We start from the raw sequence: 18,462 nt of genomic DNA, 5'->3' as shown, positions 1-18,462 counted from the left end.
AAAGCTGGGTGGCAGTGTGAAATGTGAGGAGGATGTTATGAGAATACAGGGTGACTTGGACAGGCTAGGTGAGTGGACGGATGCATGGCAGATGCAGTTTAATGTGGATAAATGTGTGGTTATACACTTTGGTGGCAAGGACAGGAAGGCAGATTACTATCGCAATGGAGTCAAGTTAGGTAAAGGGGAAGTACAACAAGATCCAGGTGTTCTTGTACATCAGTCAATGAAAGCAAGCATGCAAGTAACAGCAGGCCGTGAAGAAAGCTAATAGCATGCTGGCCTTCATACAAAAGGAATTGAATATAGGAGCAAAGAGGTCCTTCTGCAGCTGTACAGGGCCCTGGTGAGACCGCACCTGGAGTAGTGTGTGCAGTTTTGGTCTCCAAATTTGAGGAAGGACATTCTTGCTATTGAGGGAGTGCAGCGTAGGTTCACAAGGTCAATTCCCAGAATGGCAGGACTATCATATGATGCAAGATTGGAGCGACTGGGCTTGTATACACTTGAGTTTAGAAGGATGAGAGGGGATCTGATTGAGATGTATAAGATTATTAAGGGATTGGACACTCTGAAGGCAGGAAGCATGTTTCCGCTGATGGGTGAGTCTAGAACCAGAGGACACTGTTTAAAAATAAGGGGTAGGCCATTTAGAACAGAGTTGAGGAAAAACTTCTTCACCCGGAGAGTGGCGGATATATGGAATGCTCTGCCCCAGAAGGCAGTAGAGGCCAACTCTCTGGATACTATCAAGAAAGAGATGGATAGAGCTCTTAAAGATAGTGGAATCAAGGGTTATGGGGATAAGCCAGGAACAAGATACTGATTGTGGATGATCAGCCATGATCATAATGAATGGTGGTGCTGGCTCAAAGAGCCGAATGGCCTACTCCTGCACCTATTGTCTATTGTGTATTGTCTATTTGAGGAAACACAAGCAGAGAGGTGGAGAGGTTTTCAGAATGAATTCTAGAGCTTGGAGGCTAGGCTGTTCAAGATACCACTGTCAATAGTAGAATGATTAAAATTGTAAACACTCAAAGGAGGTCAAAATTAGATTTCACAGTGGGTTGGGATTTTGAGTAAATTACAGGGATAGGGAGGATCAAGATCAAGAATTTTTGAAAACAAAATGAGAACCTTAAAAACTGAAATTGATCTAATTTGTTCTTGCTAACCTACAGTAGTTCCCAAAGTGATGGATTGGCAGATTTGGTCTACGTTATGTCAAGGGATGCATAGAATTGGGATACCTTTAGATTTCTGAAGTGTAGGATGCAGTAGAAGTTTATTGGAAGAGTCAGATCTAGAAATAAAGTCATGAATGAGGGTTTGAGCTGATGACATGAGACAGTGACAGTCTGACTATGCCATGCAGATGCAAATGAGCAATTTTAATGATGGTGCAAATATGTTGTCAGAAGTTGCTCTGAGAGTCAAATATAACAACAAAGTTATGAACAGTCCATTAAGCTTCAAACAACTGTGAGGAATTGATGGAATTGTAGCTCAGGAATGGAAGTTACAATGGACACTGAAAACAATGGCTTTCTAATATTTAGTTGGAGAAAGTTTCCATTCACCCAGCACTGAATGTTGGACATGAAGTTAGACAGTTTACATATACTCGAGGGGTTGAGAGATGAAATGGTGAGTAGAGCTTGTATCATCAAAGGGTATGTGGAAACTGATACTGATTGTGGATGACATTCACATTTAGTGAATGACAGCACAAAACAGGGCCTTTCAACTGTACTTCACAGAAGTGCTGTTCCACCATATGTCCACCTACAAGAATCCATAAACTGCTAGTGTCAATAGTATTTTACTTGGCCATTCACTGACCATCATTAAGTGAGCCCACAGGGAACAGGCATCTGCAAATTTACCCAATCATACAATTATTGGATCATCTAACATCAAAGGGTATTTAAGAAGCAGTTTGCATCAACAGGAAGATTGGAAATATTGTTTATACTGTGCATTAACAAGATCAACAGAAACCACAATACCCTGGTACTCAAGTACAGTGCAAATCCAACTTACCTGTTTTCTTGCCACCATAGAAATTTGTATATTCTGTACAGGTAATGTACCTGGAAAAGAAAATAAAGTTCAGTGCAACATTATAAACAGAATTATAGAATGAAGTGGCAGGGGTAACGTCACTAGATTACTGATTGAGACACTTAATCCAATGCTCTGGGTACTTGGGCTTGTAGTCCGTCACAGCACCTGGGAGGAGGGGAGGAGAGGGAAAGAGTTAAAATCAACTAATAGAATCCAGAATTGTTGCCATGCGTGATTTGGTGGTGGAGAAAGCTGATTGCTGTGTGTGTAATTGCACTTATGGATAAGCAAAACAGGGAAAAATCCAAGTGGTCACGTGGTGCAGTAGTAGTGTCCCTATCTGTGAGAGGGAAGTGCTTGGCTTCAAGTTCCACTTGCTCCAAAGGTACATCATAGCACTGTTGAACATCATTAAAACTATCTACAATCTGGAATTGAAAGCTAGTCTCAGTAATGTTGACCATTAAACTATCACTACCTGTCATAAAGATCACCTTGTTCACTTGATTCTTTTGGGCAACCTAACCTGGTCTGCTACATGTGACTCCAGGCACTCAGCAGCACGCTCATTCCTAACTGCCATATCAGTAGCCTGGCAAGAAACTCAGTTCAAGGGCAAAAAAATATTGACCTCGCCCGTGAGACACTTACCCATTGAAGGAAGAGAGGAGCAGATTGGAACTTAGGAACGGGCAAGTCATCTAAAGGAATGCACGTACAAATTGACAGCTTTAAACAACAAAGTTAAAAATACATCCCTGATAATTGAGGAAATATAGTTAATTTAAATGCATCCTAGTTAAAACCATACTTTCCAGAAAGGAGAGTAACCGAACTGAATTGAGTCAAGGGGACAGCTGGAACAAGACTTACTCCCAGACAGCACACACACTCTGTCCCTCCCCAACAACATAACTGACAACCCCACAACCCAGTCACCTCTTCAGGACAGTATCCACAATGTTTAACAGCCAGAGTTCCAGTTCCAAAGCAGAGCTCAGGCAAGTTGAATCCCACCGTGATTAATTTTGGAACTGAAAAAAAGTACTGCAGACTTTACTGATTTTGTACTGCAAAACATTCCTTGATGATAGCTTGTCAGGCACACTTCTCACTCTGCATCACCTGTTCATGTCAGAAAATTCTATTCTGATTTCATTTTGTTGGTAAATACAGAATATCACAGTTTCTATGAAATGTCAATGTAAATTATACCTTACAAACAAAGAAGCTGATTTCTTTCGTTGGTGACTAATGAAACACTAGCTGCTGGCATAGAAAAGGATCCTCTGAAAATCTGCAGTCAACGGCAATCAGGGAAAAATTCTCCATTGCTCACAGTCGTACCTCAATCAAGGCAACATTGTTGTGGTTGTTGGAAATCAATCATTTCAGTCCCGAAAAATCACTGCAGGGAGTGCATATTTAATTTCCTGAATGCAATCATGTTCAGATGCTTCAATGACCTTCCTTCTACCATAATATCAAAAGGGGGAACGTTCACTGATGATTGCACAAAACTGAGCACCATTCACAAACCTTCAGATATTGAAGCAGTCAATCCATATGAAGCAAATCTGGACTAAATCCAGTACTGTCATGATAAGCTACAAAAAAATCACATCTCTCAATGACCAGGCAATTGTCTCTCTCCCCAGAGCCTGTGCGTTATTTACAAGATAGAGATCAAGAATGTGATGGAATATGCTCCACTTACTGGATGAGTGCGGCTCCAGCAGCACTCATGAAGCTTAATGCCAGACAAAACAAAGCATCCCATTGACCAATACCTTCTCTAATACCATCAACATTCACTCCCTTCAACACTGATGTACAATAGCAGCAGTATGCCATCTACAAGATGCACTAATAACAACTCACCAAGGTTCTTTAGACAGCACCTTCTAAATCCCCGACCCTTACCACCTAGGAGAACAAATACGTGGGAACATCAACACTTACAAGTCTCCTTTCAATCCATACACCATTCTGAACTGGAATTATATCTCCAGTCCTTCACTTTTGTTTGGTCAAAATTCTGGAACTCCCTTTCTAACAGCACAGTAGGCACACCTAACCTCAATGGACTCCAGCAGTTCAAGAAGGTGCCCTTTCAAAAGACCAATCAGGGAATGGACATAATTGCTGGCCCAGTCAGTGATGCCAACATCACATGAACAAATAAAAATAAACTTGTCAAAATGCAAGCTGTGGATCCTTTTGCATGGAACTGACAGCAATATCTGAGTTAATTTTAGGTATGCAACTGTCATTTCCAGATACTTGAGATTAATGGTGTTTCCAATCCCTCAAGTGGTGTCATTGCCTTACATTCTGTTACTCCACATATAAACCCTGTGAATATCTGCAGGATCACTGAAATAATGTACACAGAGGTGAGGGGCTGCAATGTAGAAAGAATTGCTCCCTTCCGAAGAAGACAGGGGAAAGAAAAACACAAATAGGAACTGCTGCACAAGTCTGCAGCATACAATGCCACCTAATTTAATGCTTCAAGCACTGATTAGCAAGACTAAAGAGGCAGTACAAAAAGACCAAATGATGAATCAAAACCGTAGCAACTGAGGAGTATTTTAAAGAAGAATACAGAGGTAATTCCAGAGCTCAGGGTTTAGCAGACCGAAGAAGAGTCATTAATGGAGAAGCAATTTAATATCAGGGATGCACAAGAGCACAGAATATTGGCGATGTGGGGAGATAACAGAGATGGGGAGGGGAAGGATCTGAAAAGGGTGAGAATTTTAAAATTAAAGAGGGTCATGTACTCAGGCCGAGTCGCAGTGAACTAAATGGGCTGCTTGAGCGTCACAGGGAGGGCAAAGGGCGATGGGGCCGCTCTCCCAACAGCAAGAAGAGCTCGAGGCTCACATTTTATCTTTCTGGTGCTGCCTCTTCCCCATGGTGTCGGATCAGCCGCCGCTACCTCAAACCTCCGCTCCCAACACAACCTCCCTCAGGCCGCCGGAACTGCGCTCACTTCCGGACAGACCGGTTCGCCTGTAACAAAGGGCCGGGCAAACCCGGAGCGCTGGAGGGAATGTTCCGCCCCGACTGACGTCTGGAAAGTTAACAAGGACCCAGTGCGAAATGCAGAAAGGAGGTCAAGCAGCATCATCTGCTTGGCCTGCTGTGTTCATCCAGCTCCACACTTTGTTATCTTGGATTCTCCAGCATCTGCAGTTCCCATTATCACTGCAGAAAGGAGGTGTCCTGCTGTTTGGGTCCACTGCATCATCTGCTCAGTCATTTTGAATGGCTCGATTTTATGGTCAATATACGGTTTTCCAAAAGTTTGCAGGATAACTATGGATTTATTTGCTCCATTGTGACGGCAACATAGATAGTCTAAATTAACCTGATGGGGTATGTTGTGGTATACCTTTGGCAGTAGGGTGAGACTTGAACCCAGCTTCTCCAGTTTGGAGATGAGGACACTGCCACTGAGCCGTACGAGCCAGCACATCACTGCATGGATTGCAGTGATTCAAGAAAGCAGCTCAACACCATTTGTTCAAGAGACTATGAGGCTTGGACAATAATGCTGGCTCAGCCAGTTGCGCCCACACCATCTGAATTAATGAAATACGTCTATGTATACAGAGGTTAACAATGAAAGGTAGAGACTTAGTGGCATGATGTAAAGACAACAATTTCTCCATCAAGTATAGTAGGAACCACAGATGCTGGAGAATCTGAGATAAAAAGGTGTAGAGCTGGATGAACACAGCGGGCCAAGCCGCATCAGAGGAGCAGGAAAGCTGACATTTGGGGCCTAGACCCTTCTCAGAAATTTTCGTCAGCTTGCCTGCTGTGTTCATCCAGTTCTACAACTTGTTATCTCAATCTCTCCATCAATATCAGTAACAAGCAGGAGCTGGTTATCAACTTCCAACAAGCAGAGTGAAGGACATGCAGCTGTCTGTATCAATGGTGCTGAGCTGGAGACAGTTAAGAGCTTCAACTTCCTATGAGTAAAGATCATCAACAATCTGTCCTGGTCCATCCGCGTCAATGGTCTGATTGAAAAAAAGCATACCAACACTTCTTACATCTTCAGAAGGCTAAGGACATTCAGCATGCAGCACAGAAAGTATCCTATCCAGATGCATCCCACTCCCTCGAGAAAGGAGCCAACATAATCAAAGACCCCTCCCACTCCACTCATGCTCTCTTCCATTCTCTTCCATTAGGCAGAAGTTGCAGAAGTATGAAAACACGTACCAATTAATTCAAGAACATCTTCTTCCCTGCTGTTATCAGACTTTTGATTGGACCTCTCAAATATTAAAGTTAATCCTTCACTGCACCTTCTCTGTAGCTGTAACACTATATTCTGCATTCTGTTTCACACCCTGTTATACTTATGTAAGTTATGATTTGCTTGGATAGCACACAAAACAGTATTTCAGTACATGTGAAAATAATAAATCAAATTTAATAGAATAAACCAATAAATTGACAGTGGAAAACATTTAACCATGAAATTCAAAATAATTGTTCTGCGATTCCAAAATATTTAACAAAAATATATTCTACTGGAAAACAAAGTCTCAGCAAAGTAAGACCTATCACTGGTTTATTCAGAATGTTCAGTATAGTATTAAATTTCAAAAGGCATTCATAATGTTGCAGAGAATAATAATAATTAAGACAGGTCTCAGTACAAAGTGCAGAATATAATAAGTGTAGAATGTTTACAATATAAGATTAATCTGATTTCACATAAGTCGGGGTGGTTCATATTTACAACAACAAATTACACTTTTAACACATTCCAAGCTGCTTAAAAAGTGCACAAACACTAAATTGAACATTGAATCACAGAAGGAAAAGAAATTGAGCCACAGAATAAATGGGTGAAATCTTTGTCAAAGAACTAGGTTTTAAGAACTATCTTAACGGAGAGAAAGAAAGGTAGACATGAACGTTTAAGGAAGAAATTCCAGAGTTTATGAAAGCACAGCTGCGGTAGTGTAGTACCATAATTCAAATTGAGGATGCGAAAGATGCCAAAATTGGAGGGGTGCAGAGTTCTCAGAAGGTTGGTGAGGTGGAACCACCTCTCCAGCGCAGGGAAGGGTAGTGCTGTGGAAAGATTTTAAAACAAGAATGAGGATTTTTAAATTAAGCTATTGTCAGATCGGGAACCATTGCAGGTCAGCAAGTACTGGGGGTAAAGGGGAGTGAGACTTACTACATGTTAAAATATGGGCAGCTGAGTTTGGATGAACATAGTTTACATGTGGTTGAAAAATCGGAACCAGTCCAAGGGGCCTCTAGGACAGATTAGTAGTAGGAAAGACACAGATGAAGGCAATGTCAGCATGAGGCAAAGTTACCAAGTCAAAAATAGATATTCATGGAGGGAGAGGTGAATCTGGAAGCTAATACTAAGGAGCAAAACACAACATAGAAAACTGCAAGCTATCAGCTTAGCTTCAAATGGTTGTCAGGGAGAAGCATATAAATGATGAGCGAGAGAAACAACTTTGTGGCAGTGACCATAACTTCAGTGTACTAATACTTAGGCCAGGACAGACCCTGCACACCAATACTGGATATTGGATGTACATATTGTCAAAGACAGTGGAGGAGTCAAGCATGGTAGTCATGGGATAGAGCTAAGTGTCATCAACAAATCAGTGGAAATGGTCAATTTTCAGATGTTGTTACTGAGGAGCACTGTAGCATGGGAACAAAGGGGCCCAAGGATAGATCCTTGATAGACTGTAGAGGTAGTTGTGTGAGAGTGGAAAGAGAAGCCATTATAAGGGAAACATCATTTGATAGGGCACATCAAAACTATCCTGTGGAATAATGGCAACTCTAGATCACATCATTTCTTGATTTTTATATTGCAAACAAATGAATTGATGTAAGACCATCAGTTTCTCTCCTTAAATATGCACGGTCTATCTCATTTTACCCTGCTAGGCTAAGATATCGCAAATGTTTGAGCAACATGTGAAGTTAGCTGTGTTTTATTGCTACAATGCAGTACCAACATGAGTGATGTTCATCACTAACAGGATACTGCTGCTAAGCTAAAAAGATGCTCTATCTATCTCACAAATGAGTAATGTGATGTATTAATTTCAACACTTATGTGATGCTGGGTACACCGCACATCCCAAAGACAGGCAAATCATATCGAATATAAGCCGACAAGCATCTCCCTTACAAAACATGCAACAGTGACCAACATTAGATGTGATTCTGCAATTGGACAATAATCCTGAGTGTGCAAAGAATTGTACTGTCAACAAATTTAAGATTTTGTAGTGCACTTGCATTTATTGGAAGCTACATGCCTTAATATACAGATCCCAGTTTGTTATAGACAGAGAGAAAATGTACACACATAGTGCCTGTTTCAAATCAACAACATGGATGAGAGGCATACACCAGTTTGTTTCTAAGGTAATGTTCTGACCAATCAGAGGCAACCTCTCTGGTTTAAAACTTGAATAAATCTTGGAAGTTTTCTGTCATTCATCATTAACTAGTGCATTCTTCATGACAATGCCCCTAAAAATAACAGTCCACTTGCCAACCAAATAGCACTGTCCGGTAATATTATATAAATGTTGTTTTACTTTTACTTTGGTATTTCTTACAAACAGTCTTGATGAATGTAAAACCAAAAGTTTCAGTAAAAGATAACAAAGTGTGAAGCTGGATGAACACAGCAGGCCAAGCAGCATTTAGGAGCACAAAAGCTGACGTTTCGGGCCTAGACCCTTCATCAGAGAGGGGGAGGGGGAGAGGGAACTGGAACAAATAGGAGAGAGGTGGAGGCGGACCGAAGATGGATAGAGGAGAAGATAGGTGGAGAGGAGTGTATAGGTGGGGAGGGGATAGATCAGTCTGGGGAGGATGGACAGGTCAAGGAGGTGGGATGAGGTTAGTAGGTGGGAAATGGAGATGCGGCTTGAGGTGGGAGGAGGGGATAGGCAAGAGGAAGAACAGGTTAGGGAGGCGGGGACGAGCTGGGCTGGTTTTGGGATGCAGTGGGGGAAGGGGAGATTTTGAAGCTTGGGAAGTCCACATTGATACCATTGGGTTGCAGAGTTCCCAAGCGGAACATGAGTTGCTGTTCCTGCAACCTTCGGGTGGCATCATTGTGGCACTGCAGGAGGCCCAGGATGGACATGTCGTCTGAGGAATGGGAGGGGGAGTTAAAATGGTTCGCGACTGGGAGGTGTAGTTGTTTATTGTGAACTGAGTGGAGGTGTTCTGCAAAGCGATCTCCAAGCCTCCACTTGGTTTCCCCAATGGAGAGGAAGCCACAACCTGTACAGTGGATACAGTATACCACATTGGCAGATGTGCAGGTGAACATCTGCTTGATATGGAAAGTCATCTTGGGGCGTGGGATGGGGATGAGGGAGGAGGTGTGGGGGCAAGTGTAGCACTTCCTGCGGTTGCAGGGGAAGGTGCCGGGCGTGGTGGGGTTGGAGGGCAGTGTGGAGTGGACAAGGGAGTCACGAAGAGAGTGGTCTCTCCGGAAGGCAGACAAGGGTGGGGATAGAAAAATGTCTTGGGTGGTGTGGTCGGATTGTAGATGGCGGAAGTGTCGGAGGATGATGCGTTGTATCCGGAGGTTGGTGGGGTGGTATGTGAGGACGAGGGGGATTCTCTTAGGGCGGTTATTGCAGGGGGATGGTGTGAGGGATTTGTTGCGGGAACTGCAGGAAACACAGTCGAGGGCGTTCTCGACCACTCCGGCGGGGGAAGTTGTGGTCCTTGAAGAACGCGGACATCTGGGATGTAAACGTTTCAGTAAAATATGTTTTTTTCAGCTATATTCATGTAACATTTGTTTCAATAGCATGTGTGCAGTTACTATTTCAATGTATGTATGCAAATAACTATTCATATTCTATAAATGATAAGCATTAACTGAAACTGCTGGAAAATCCTCAACAGGTCAAAACTGTTCTGAAGAAGCATCGCTGGATCTGAAACATTAACCCTGCTTTCTCTCTACATATGCTGCCAGACCTGCTAAATTTATCAATCAATTTTTACTTTTGTGACTGTTTTCCAGCGTCTGCAGTTCTTTGTTTCTTTTCTATAAATGATAAATGGTTTGGCCACTTCACCTTGACTGTGGTCTGCTTTACAGGAACATATTGGTCTGCCTTACAAAATAATTTGTTCGAGCAAAAGTAGAAGCTGATGCTGATAAAATCTTCCCTATTTAAGTCCTAAAACCCCAGTAACAGAGAATATTCAAAGATTATGTGTTATGGGACTGTACAATCTGAAAGCTTACTTTCCAGGCTATTTCTGCCGTCCCTAGTTTGAGTAATCAGATAGAGGAATAGTTGCCATGTCAATTGCTATTCAGTGGTATTTATGGGGTCCCCTTTACTGCCTCTTGCTGCATCAACTCATGAGACAAACCCCTCAGCACCAATTCAACTGCACTATCAATGATCCAGAGTCTGGAACAAGTTCCTTTTGTCTCCATCAATTGGCTGGTAATTTCTTCCACCCATTCAGTAGGACATCATCACTCAGCCATCTACCCTTTGCTAACTTAAAACAATTGCTTGGTGGCCAAAGGAAATTACACCATCCTGGCAAGCATGTTTACCATGTCTACAGAGTGATTCTACTGAATCAATCAAATGTGCCTGTCTCAAATGTGCACTGTCACTTAAAAGATGCTAAACGGGCATTCGGACTGTGTGATTGACCCATGAACTGATACAAGCTTCTGACATTGGCTTGTGATATTGAATAAAGAGTATCATGTTTTCTGCACTAAAACAGAGAGGAAGGGGAGGGGTGAGGACACTTGCAGAGAAACGGTCAAATTGGCAGTAAGCCTATGTGGAGCCCAGACACGACAGCATCATGATTCAAAGGAGAAGTGAGAGCAGAGAGGTCCCAGAAACAGATCAAAGTGTAATGTTACAGAAGAGCAGCTAAACTGGTGAGTATTTCTCTCTTGCTTCGGCAAGCACAGCTTAAAAACTTTACATCAATAATTAATATTCTAGAACTTCAAAATTAAATTTCTTCATTTGATAGATTGTACCATGTAAATAATGATACAATATTTCCAATCTATCCTTAAGTTGCAGTAAGTGTGAAATAAAAGCAAGGATCCTTATTCTCTTTTGTTAGAGTATTGTGGGGACCGCAGCCCTGTAATTTCCTGATAACCTGGTGAGGAAAATATGTGTAAACTGCAGGGAGAAATCAGTGGACAGGTCAGGTGGGCAAAGCAATAACAAACTAAATTCAATCTGGAAAATTGTGAGGGCAATGCATCTGGGGAGAGCAATCAAGGTAAGACATTGCACTACGAATGGTAGGATCCTGGAAAGTAATGAGAATCAGAGAGACCTTAACATGCACAGATACCTGAAGATATCAGGGCTGGTAAATAAGTTGGTTAAGAAGGCACATGGGATACTTGCCTTTATTGGCTCAGGCAGAGAATACTGCAACAGGGATGTTATGTTGGAACTACATAAAGCACTGGTTAGGTTGAGAACCATATGCTGTTCTGGTAACCACATTATAGGAAACATAGAAATTAGGAGCAGGAGTATGCTATTCAGTCCTTCAAGTCTGCTCCACCATTCAATGTGACCATGACTGATCACCTGTCTCAATGCCAGACTCCCACTTTCTCCTTCACGCCTGTAAAATCTAAAAATGGATCTAAATCTTTCTTGAATATATTTAGTAATTTGGCCTCAACAGCCAACTGCAGTAGAGAATTCAATAGGATTACCGTATTTTGAGTGAAAAAAATCTTTCCTCCCCTCCATTCTATATGACCTACCCAGTATCCTGAGAATGTGTCCCTTGATTTGAACTCCACAACACAGGAAAACACCCTCCCTGCATTTTGTCTGTCTAGCCTTGGCATTTAATGGAATTTTATACATTTCAATCAGTTCTCCACTCATCTTTCTAAACTCTAGTGAATACAGGCCCCTGCAAACCAATCTGTTCTCTCAGCATGGCCCTTCCATAGGAGCAGCATGGTGACTCAGTGGAAAGCATTGCTACCTCACAGTGCCAGAGACTTTGTTTCCACACTCAGGTGACTATCTGCATGGAGTTTGCACGCTCTCCACATGCCTGTGTGCTCTGGTTTCTGATTTTCTGTTTCTTATCTGTAATGCTGAGTCCATTGTTTTTTGCTACATATATAAATGAACTGGATTGAATAAATAAGGTATGGTTAATGAGTTTCCAGATGACTCCAGAATTGGTGTTATAGTGGACAGTGAAGAAGGTCATCTCAGAGTACAACTGGACATTGATCAGATTGGTTGATGGGCTGAGGAGCGGCAGATGGAGTTTAATTTAGATAAATGTGAGGTGTTGCATTTTGGTAAGGTCAGGGCGTGACTTGTACACTTAACATAAGGTCCTGGGGACTGTTGCTGAACAAAGAGACTTTGGGGTACAACTTCATAGTTCCTTGAAGGTGGAGTCACAGTAGACAGAGTAGTGAAGATGGTATTTGGTACACTTGCCTTTATTGGTCAGTGTATTGAGTATAGGCATTGGGATGTCATGTTACGGCTGTACAGAACTTTGTTTAGGCTATATTTGGAATACTGTGTTCAATTCTGGTCTCCCTGCTATAGGAAAGATGTTAAACTTGGAAGCATGCACAAAAGATTTACAAGGATGTTGCTGGGCTTGTAGAGTTTGAGCTACAGGAAGAGGTTGAATAAGTTGGGGCTCTTTTCCCTGGAGCATTGAAGATTGATGGGTGACCTTATCGAGGTTTATAAAATCATGAGCGGTATGTATAGGTGACTACCCAAGGCCTTTTTCCCAGGGTAGGGGAGTACAAAACCAGAGGGGCATAGTTGTAGGGTGAAAGGGGAAAGATATTAATGGGACCTAAGGGGCAGAGGGTGGTCTATGTATGGAATGAGCTGACAGAGGTAGTCGTGGAGGATGGTACAATTAAACATTGAAAAGGCAGCTGGATATGTATATGAATAGGAGGTGCTTAGAGGGATATGAGCAAAATGCTAGCAAATGGGACTAGATTAATTTAGCATATCTGGTCAGCATGGATGCGATGGGCCAAAGGGTCTGTTTTCATTTACCGTGCATGTCAATATATTACCCACCGTCTCATTTGCTTTAATTTTGCCAACTAATGCCCTATGAGGGAAGCCTTCTGAAAGTTCAAACACATCACATTGATCTTCACTATTCTACTAGTAACAGCCTCAAAATAAAAGTTGCAGTAGATTTGTTAAACGTGATTTGCCTTTCAAAACCCCACTTTGTGCAGTTCCATCAATATTTTCAGTCTTTGATCCAGAGGCTAACGGAGCTTTCATGTGTTTCCAACATTTTCTGTTCAAACTGTTTCCTTTGAAAGTCCATCAGGTATTAAAACCATTCACACACGAGTCATTCAGATAAAAGAACTGCCGAACACTTTGGGAAACTTGATTCAGTGGGAGGGCTTTACTTTTTTTTTAAAAGAACATTTGATTGCTTAATTTTTAGTGCCAGATGCTGAAGATTAGACAAATGTATAACTTTCACTTTGCTCAGCGATGCTGACTAGCTGGTGTTTCACACTCCTCACCTTTCTCATGACGTTACATCTTCTATAATAAACTCTAGCATTTCCCCACTCCTGACATTAGGTTCACTGCTGTATAATTATTCCTTTTCTTCCTTTTTTCTAATAATTGGATTATATCTGTTACCTCCAATCTGTGTGTGCACTAGAGAGGAATGCAGAGGAAAGTTTTTGCCAGGGTGATGCTTGGGCTGAGCTATGAGGAAAGATTGGATAGGCTGAGTTTGTTTTCCTGGAGCAGTGAAGGTTGAGATGGGGATTTCATAAAGGCGTGTACATATATGAGGGGATAGTTGGAATAGGAAGGAACTTTTTCATAGTGGGGTGTCAAAAGTCAGTGGGCTTATACTTAAGTTAAGAGGTAGAGGCTAAAAGAAAGTTGAGAATGTTTTTTTTTACTCAGAGACTTTGAAACTGACTGCCTGAAAGAATCAGAAACTCTTGTAATGTTTCAGCAGTATGTGGATGCGATATTATAGTCCAACAGGTTTATTTGAAATCACAAGCTTTCTACATGCTACTCCTTCGTCGGGTGGCGAGGAGATGTGACTTGTATTGTCATTGCCTACAGGGGCATAGGTAAGGGCATGGGATTGGTGCAGCCAGATCTTAGTTGACTGGCACAGACAGCAACATAGATAAGGTGAGTGGCAGGTGTCTTTTCCCTAGGGTGAGGGATTTCAAGACTAGAGGGCATATTTTTAAGGTGGGAGGGAAAAGATTTTAAAAAGACATAGGTGCCAATGGTTATACTTGGAGTGGCTGGTGTATGGAATGAACTTCCAGAGGAAGTGGTGGATGCAGGTACAGTTACAATACGTAAAAGACGTTTAGATAAGTACGTGAATAGTAAATGTTTGGAGGGATATGGGCCAAGCACAGGCAGGTGGGACTAGTTTAGTTTGAAATTATGATGGCCTGGTTGGAGCAAAAGGTCTGTTTCCATGCTGTATAACTCTACAGTCCCATGCCCCTCTCCTTCTGTGCTATAAATGTTTGTGAGTCTATGGGGCAATATTTAACCAGTATTCACCGCAATTCAGCCGGCGGAGCAATGATATTCAGATGGGAGCACCATTGGACATGCAGACTGGCAAAGGTTTCCATTCATCAGAGGTGAATTTCTAGGGTTTTCAAAAAGCCAAAAAAATGTACATTACACCCCAGCCACGAGGATCCAGCATTTTCAAGTGGTAGCATTAGGTTACAGAACCAAACTGAAAACATTGGCGTGAGGAAAATCCTACCAAATCGGCCTAAATCGTCCCACGTGGCTAAGGGATCGCCCCTTGCACCAATCACCCTAGGGAAAAGGTAAATCCGACATAATTGATACCTACTCCAGGTCTTCTAACTCCACATCCTATGATGTCAGATGTCACACAGCACCAGGTTATAGGTCTAGGCCCGAAATGTCAGCTTTTGTGCTCCTCAGATGCTGCTTGGCCTGCTGTGTTCATCCAGCCCCACACTTTGTTAACCAGGTTATAGCCAACAGGTTTATTTAAAATCACAAGCTTTCTATTCGCTGCTCCTTCGTCGGGTGGCGAGGAGGTTTATGATTTCAACTGTGACCTGGTGTCGTGTGACTTCTGACTGCGTCCACACCAGTCCAACACCGGCACCTCCACATCACACTCTGTGAATACACCGGTTTTCCGGGCAACAATGGGGGAAATGTGGCTTCACAAAATGATCGATCGCATGCAGAGGGTGATGAAGTGTCTAGGCCCGAAACGTCATCTTTTATGCTCCTGAGATGCTGCTTGGCCTGCTGTGTTCATCCAGCTTCACACTTTGTTATGTTACATTTCTGTGTTTTTTTTAATCTAGTACTGAATAAGGATCAATTACTTGAGATGCCTATTCCGTTTCTGGCGTTCCTGGGGATGCTGTATGTTTCCAGTCCGTTCTGCTACTATCTCGGACTTCAGCACCCGCAGTATTTTTCTTTTGGAACAAACATTACACACCAAGTATAAACTACACCTCACATATGAGCCCCGACCTTTCCTATCAACCCCAGAAATCCGTCATTTCTTTGTTCACAGGTCCAACTGTATGCAAACTCGGAGCTACGTTTTCAAACTGAAATTCGCCTTTTTGAAGTAGGATGTTTTTGGATTGACACTATCCACATCACCATCTTATTCCAGCCATTTCTGAATCTATTTTTGATAGTTGGCGTTCTCTCAGTTTTAATCACAATGATCTGAATCTCACTTCCCCTGTTCTCACTCCAAATGTTAGTCTGGCCTTAATCCAGAGGCTAATAGACCTTTCGAGTGTTTCCAACATTTTTTGTTCAAACTGTTCCCTTTGAAAATCCACGAAGTATTAAAGCCATTCACACACTAGTCATTTCAGATAAAAGAACTGCCGAACGCTTTAGGGAACTTGATTTAGTGTGAGGGCTTTAAGTTTTTTTAAAAAATATGCATTTGTTTGATTCGTTTTCGCGCCAGATGCTGAAGATTGGACAAATGTATAACTTTCACCCTGTGCCCAGTGACACTGATGAGCTACTCATTCATACCCCTCGCTCTTCTCATGACCTTACACGAGCCCCGCTGCCCCAGAATACTGTCTCAAACCAACTCTCCAGATGGTCTCCTTTCAAACACTGTAGATCATTCTTCATTCAGAGAAACGCTTTTTCGCCATTGTGTCTCTCACAGCAGCGATTGGCTCCTGAGTGTGGGAAACACAGAGAAACCCGGACTCACGCTCACTTCCCTGTCCTCTTGGAGCTATAAATGCAGATGCAGCAAACAGCAGAGACCGTGTCTGAGTTCCTGCCAGCTTCGAGAATGCGTCGATTTACTTACAAAACCATATCAATTGCAAGACGAGAAAACATCTCAGCTAAGGTAGGGCTACACTGACCAGAGATTGAGATCGGCACGAATTGTCTGATAGTAATCTATCTTTCATTTGGTAAAATGTTTCCTCGCTTTTTCTCAGCTGTTAAAAGTATGGTTGCAGAGATTGCACGGACTAAATTCAGCAGTTTAGAGGTCACTACGTTGAAAAAGAAAGATTACTACCCGAAACGGAATCGGTAACAAGTCTCGGGTAAGGCATCGAATTTCTTACACACTAAAGACTGCAGATGATGTCAATAATTTTTATTTTGCTTGCCTAATCAACTTCCTGTAACGTACAGTTTTATCTTCGTGTGTCTTAGTTCGTCTTCCGCCACTGATTGAACACCAGGACAATCGCAGACCTGCTGTCAACTCGTAACACTCAGATGCAAATTAAGAAGAAAATCCCCAGGCGATTGAACCGAGGTTCAGATCTGTATTTCTCGGCTTGTCAGGCCCGGTCAAGCAAAACTTCTCGGCTCAGCACCGCTGAAACCCCGCACCTGGACAACATTTTACATGTCCCAGGAAGTGAGAGATACTGAAGGTCTATTGTCCGGTGTTAAACAGTATTCCACAATGCAAGTATCATAGTTAATATCTTCACATTGAAGCAGTTGGATGCTTTATTAGCGTCTAGTCCTCAATCGAGCGACATCATAGTCCACGATCCGTTTTCGACAATCTTCCCTCAATAAGCTCTCCGGTATTTTAATAGCCATGGAATTGTGCAGCAGAAACCCCCTGTTGAAGTGTGACAGGAAACAGAGAGTAGTTTATTCTGATGATTAGTTTTGACTTTTGTAAAGTCTAGATTCATTCACGGAGCACTTTATTCGAATAAATATGAAGTAGAGAGCTTACGGACCTCCTGATGTTTCGCTTCCTCTCAGCGTTGTGAAGGTTCATTGTAAAGATTGCACTTCTACGTGATCAGAGATACTGGGAACTGCAGATGCTGGAGAATCCGAGATAACAAAGTGTGAAGCTGGATGAACACAGCAGGCCCAGCAGCATCTCAGGAGCACAAAAGCTGATGTTTCGGGCCTAGACCCTTCATCAGAGAGGGGGATGGGGAGAGGGTTCTGGAATTAATAGGGAGCGAGGGGGAGGCGGATCGAAGATGGATAGTGGAGAAGCTAGGTGGAGAGGAGAGAATAGGTGGGGAGGTAGGGAGGGGATAGATCAGTCCGGGGAGGACGGACAGGTCAAGGGGGCGGGATGAGGTGAGTAGGTAGGAAGTGGAGGTGTGGCTTGAGGTGGCAGGGGGAGATAGGTGAGAGGAAGAACAGGTTAGGGGGAGGGGAGATTTTGAAGCTGGTGAAGTCCACATTGATACCGTTGGGCTGCAGGGTTCCCAAGCGGAATATGAGTTGCTGTTCCTGCAACCTTCGGGTGGCATCATTGTGGCACTGCAGGAGGCCCATGATGGACATGTCGTCTGAGGAATGGGAGGGGGAGTTAAAATGGTTCTCGACTGGGAGGTGCAGTTGTTTATTGCGAACCGAGCGTAAGTGTTCTGCAAAGTGGTCCCCAAGCCTCCGCTTGGTTTCCGCAATGTAGAGGAAGCCACAACGGGTACAGCGGATGCCGTATTGACGACCTGTCCATCATGGGCCTCCTGCAGTGCCACAATGATGCCACCCGAGGGTTGCAGGAACAGCAATTCATATTCCGCTTGGGAACCCTGCAGCTCAATGGTATCAATGTGGACTTCACAAGCTTCAAAATCTCCCCTCCCCCCACTGCATCCCAAAACCAGCCCAGCTCGTCCCCGCCTCCCTAACCCGTTCTTCCTGTCACCTATCCCCTCTCCCACCTCAAGCCGCACCTCCATGTCCTACCTACTAACCTCATTCCGCCCCCTTGACCTGTCCGTCCTCCCCGCACTGACCTATTCCCTCCCTACCTCCCCAC

The 18,462-nt window shown here is 43.0% G+C and overlaps 1 protein-coding gene and 1 long non-coding RNA gene across 2 annotated transcripts in view; one reads left to right on the top strand and one right to left on the bottom strand.

The window, feature by feature from the left end:
• Positions 1-5,075, bottom strand: part of ppil2 (peptidylprolyl isomerase (cyclophilin)-like 2) — a 339,015-nt gene extending 333,940 nt beyond the window's left edge. Inside the window, exons 1-2 of the mRNA XM_048555946.2 lie at positions 4,960-5,075; positions 2,047-2,096 (exon numbers count right to left, since the gene is read on the bottom strand). Coding sequence (XP_048411903.1) covers positions 2,047-2,096; positions 4,960-4,991 — 82 coding nt within the window. The 5' untranslated portion in view covers positions 4,992-5,075. The remainder of the gene's footprint in view (positions 1-2,046; positions 2,097-4,959) is intronic.
• Positions 5,076-10,944: 5,869 nt separating this feature from the next.
• Positions 10,945-17,591, top strand: LOC125464218 (uncharacterized). Its single transcript, XR_007249983.2, has 4 exons — positions 10,945-11,035; positions 16,357-16,548; positions 16,643-16,753; positions 16,866-17,591. It is a non-coding gene; the product is annotated as an uncharacterized LOC125464218 (long non-coding RNA).
• The last annotated feature ends 871 nt before the right edge of the window (positions 17,592-18,462 follow it).

This window comes from Stegostoma tigrinum, chromosome 26, assembly GCF_030684315.1.
Source record: "Stegostoma tigrinum isolate sSteTig4 chromosome 26, sSteTig4.hap1, whole genome shotgun sequence".
NCBI lineage: Eukaryota > Metazoa > Chordata > Chondrichthyes > Orectolobiformes > Stegostomatidae > Stegostoma > Stegostoma tigrinum.
Note: the sequence above shows the minus strand (reverse complement) of the source record. Positions and strands in the feature narration are given on the sequence as shown.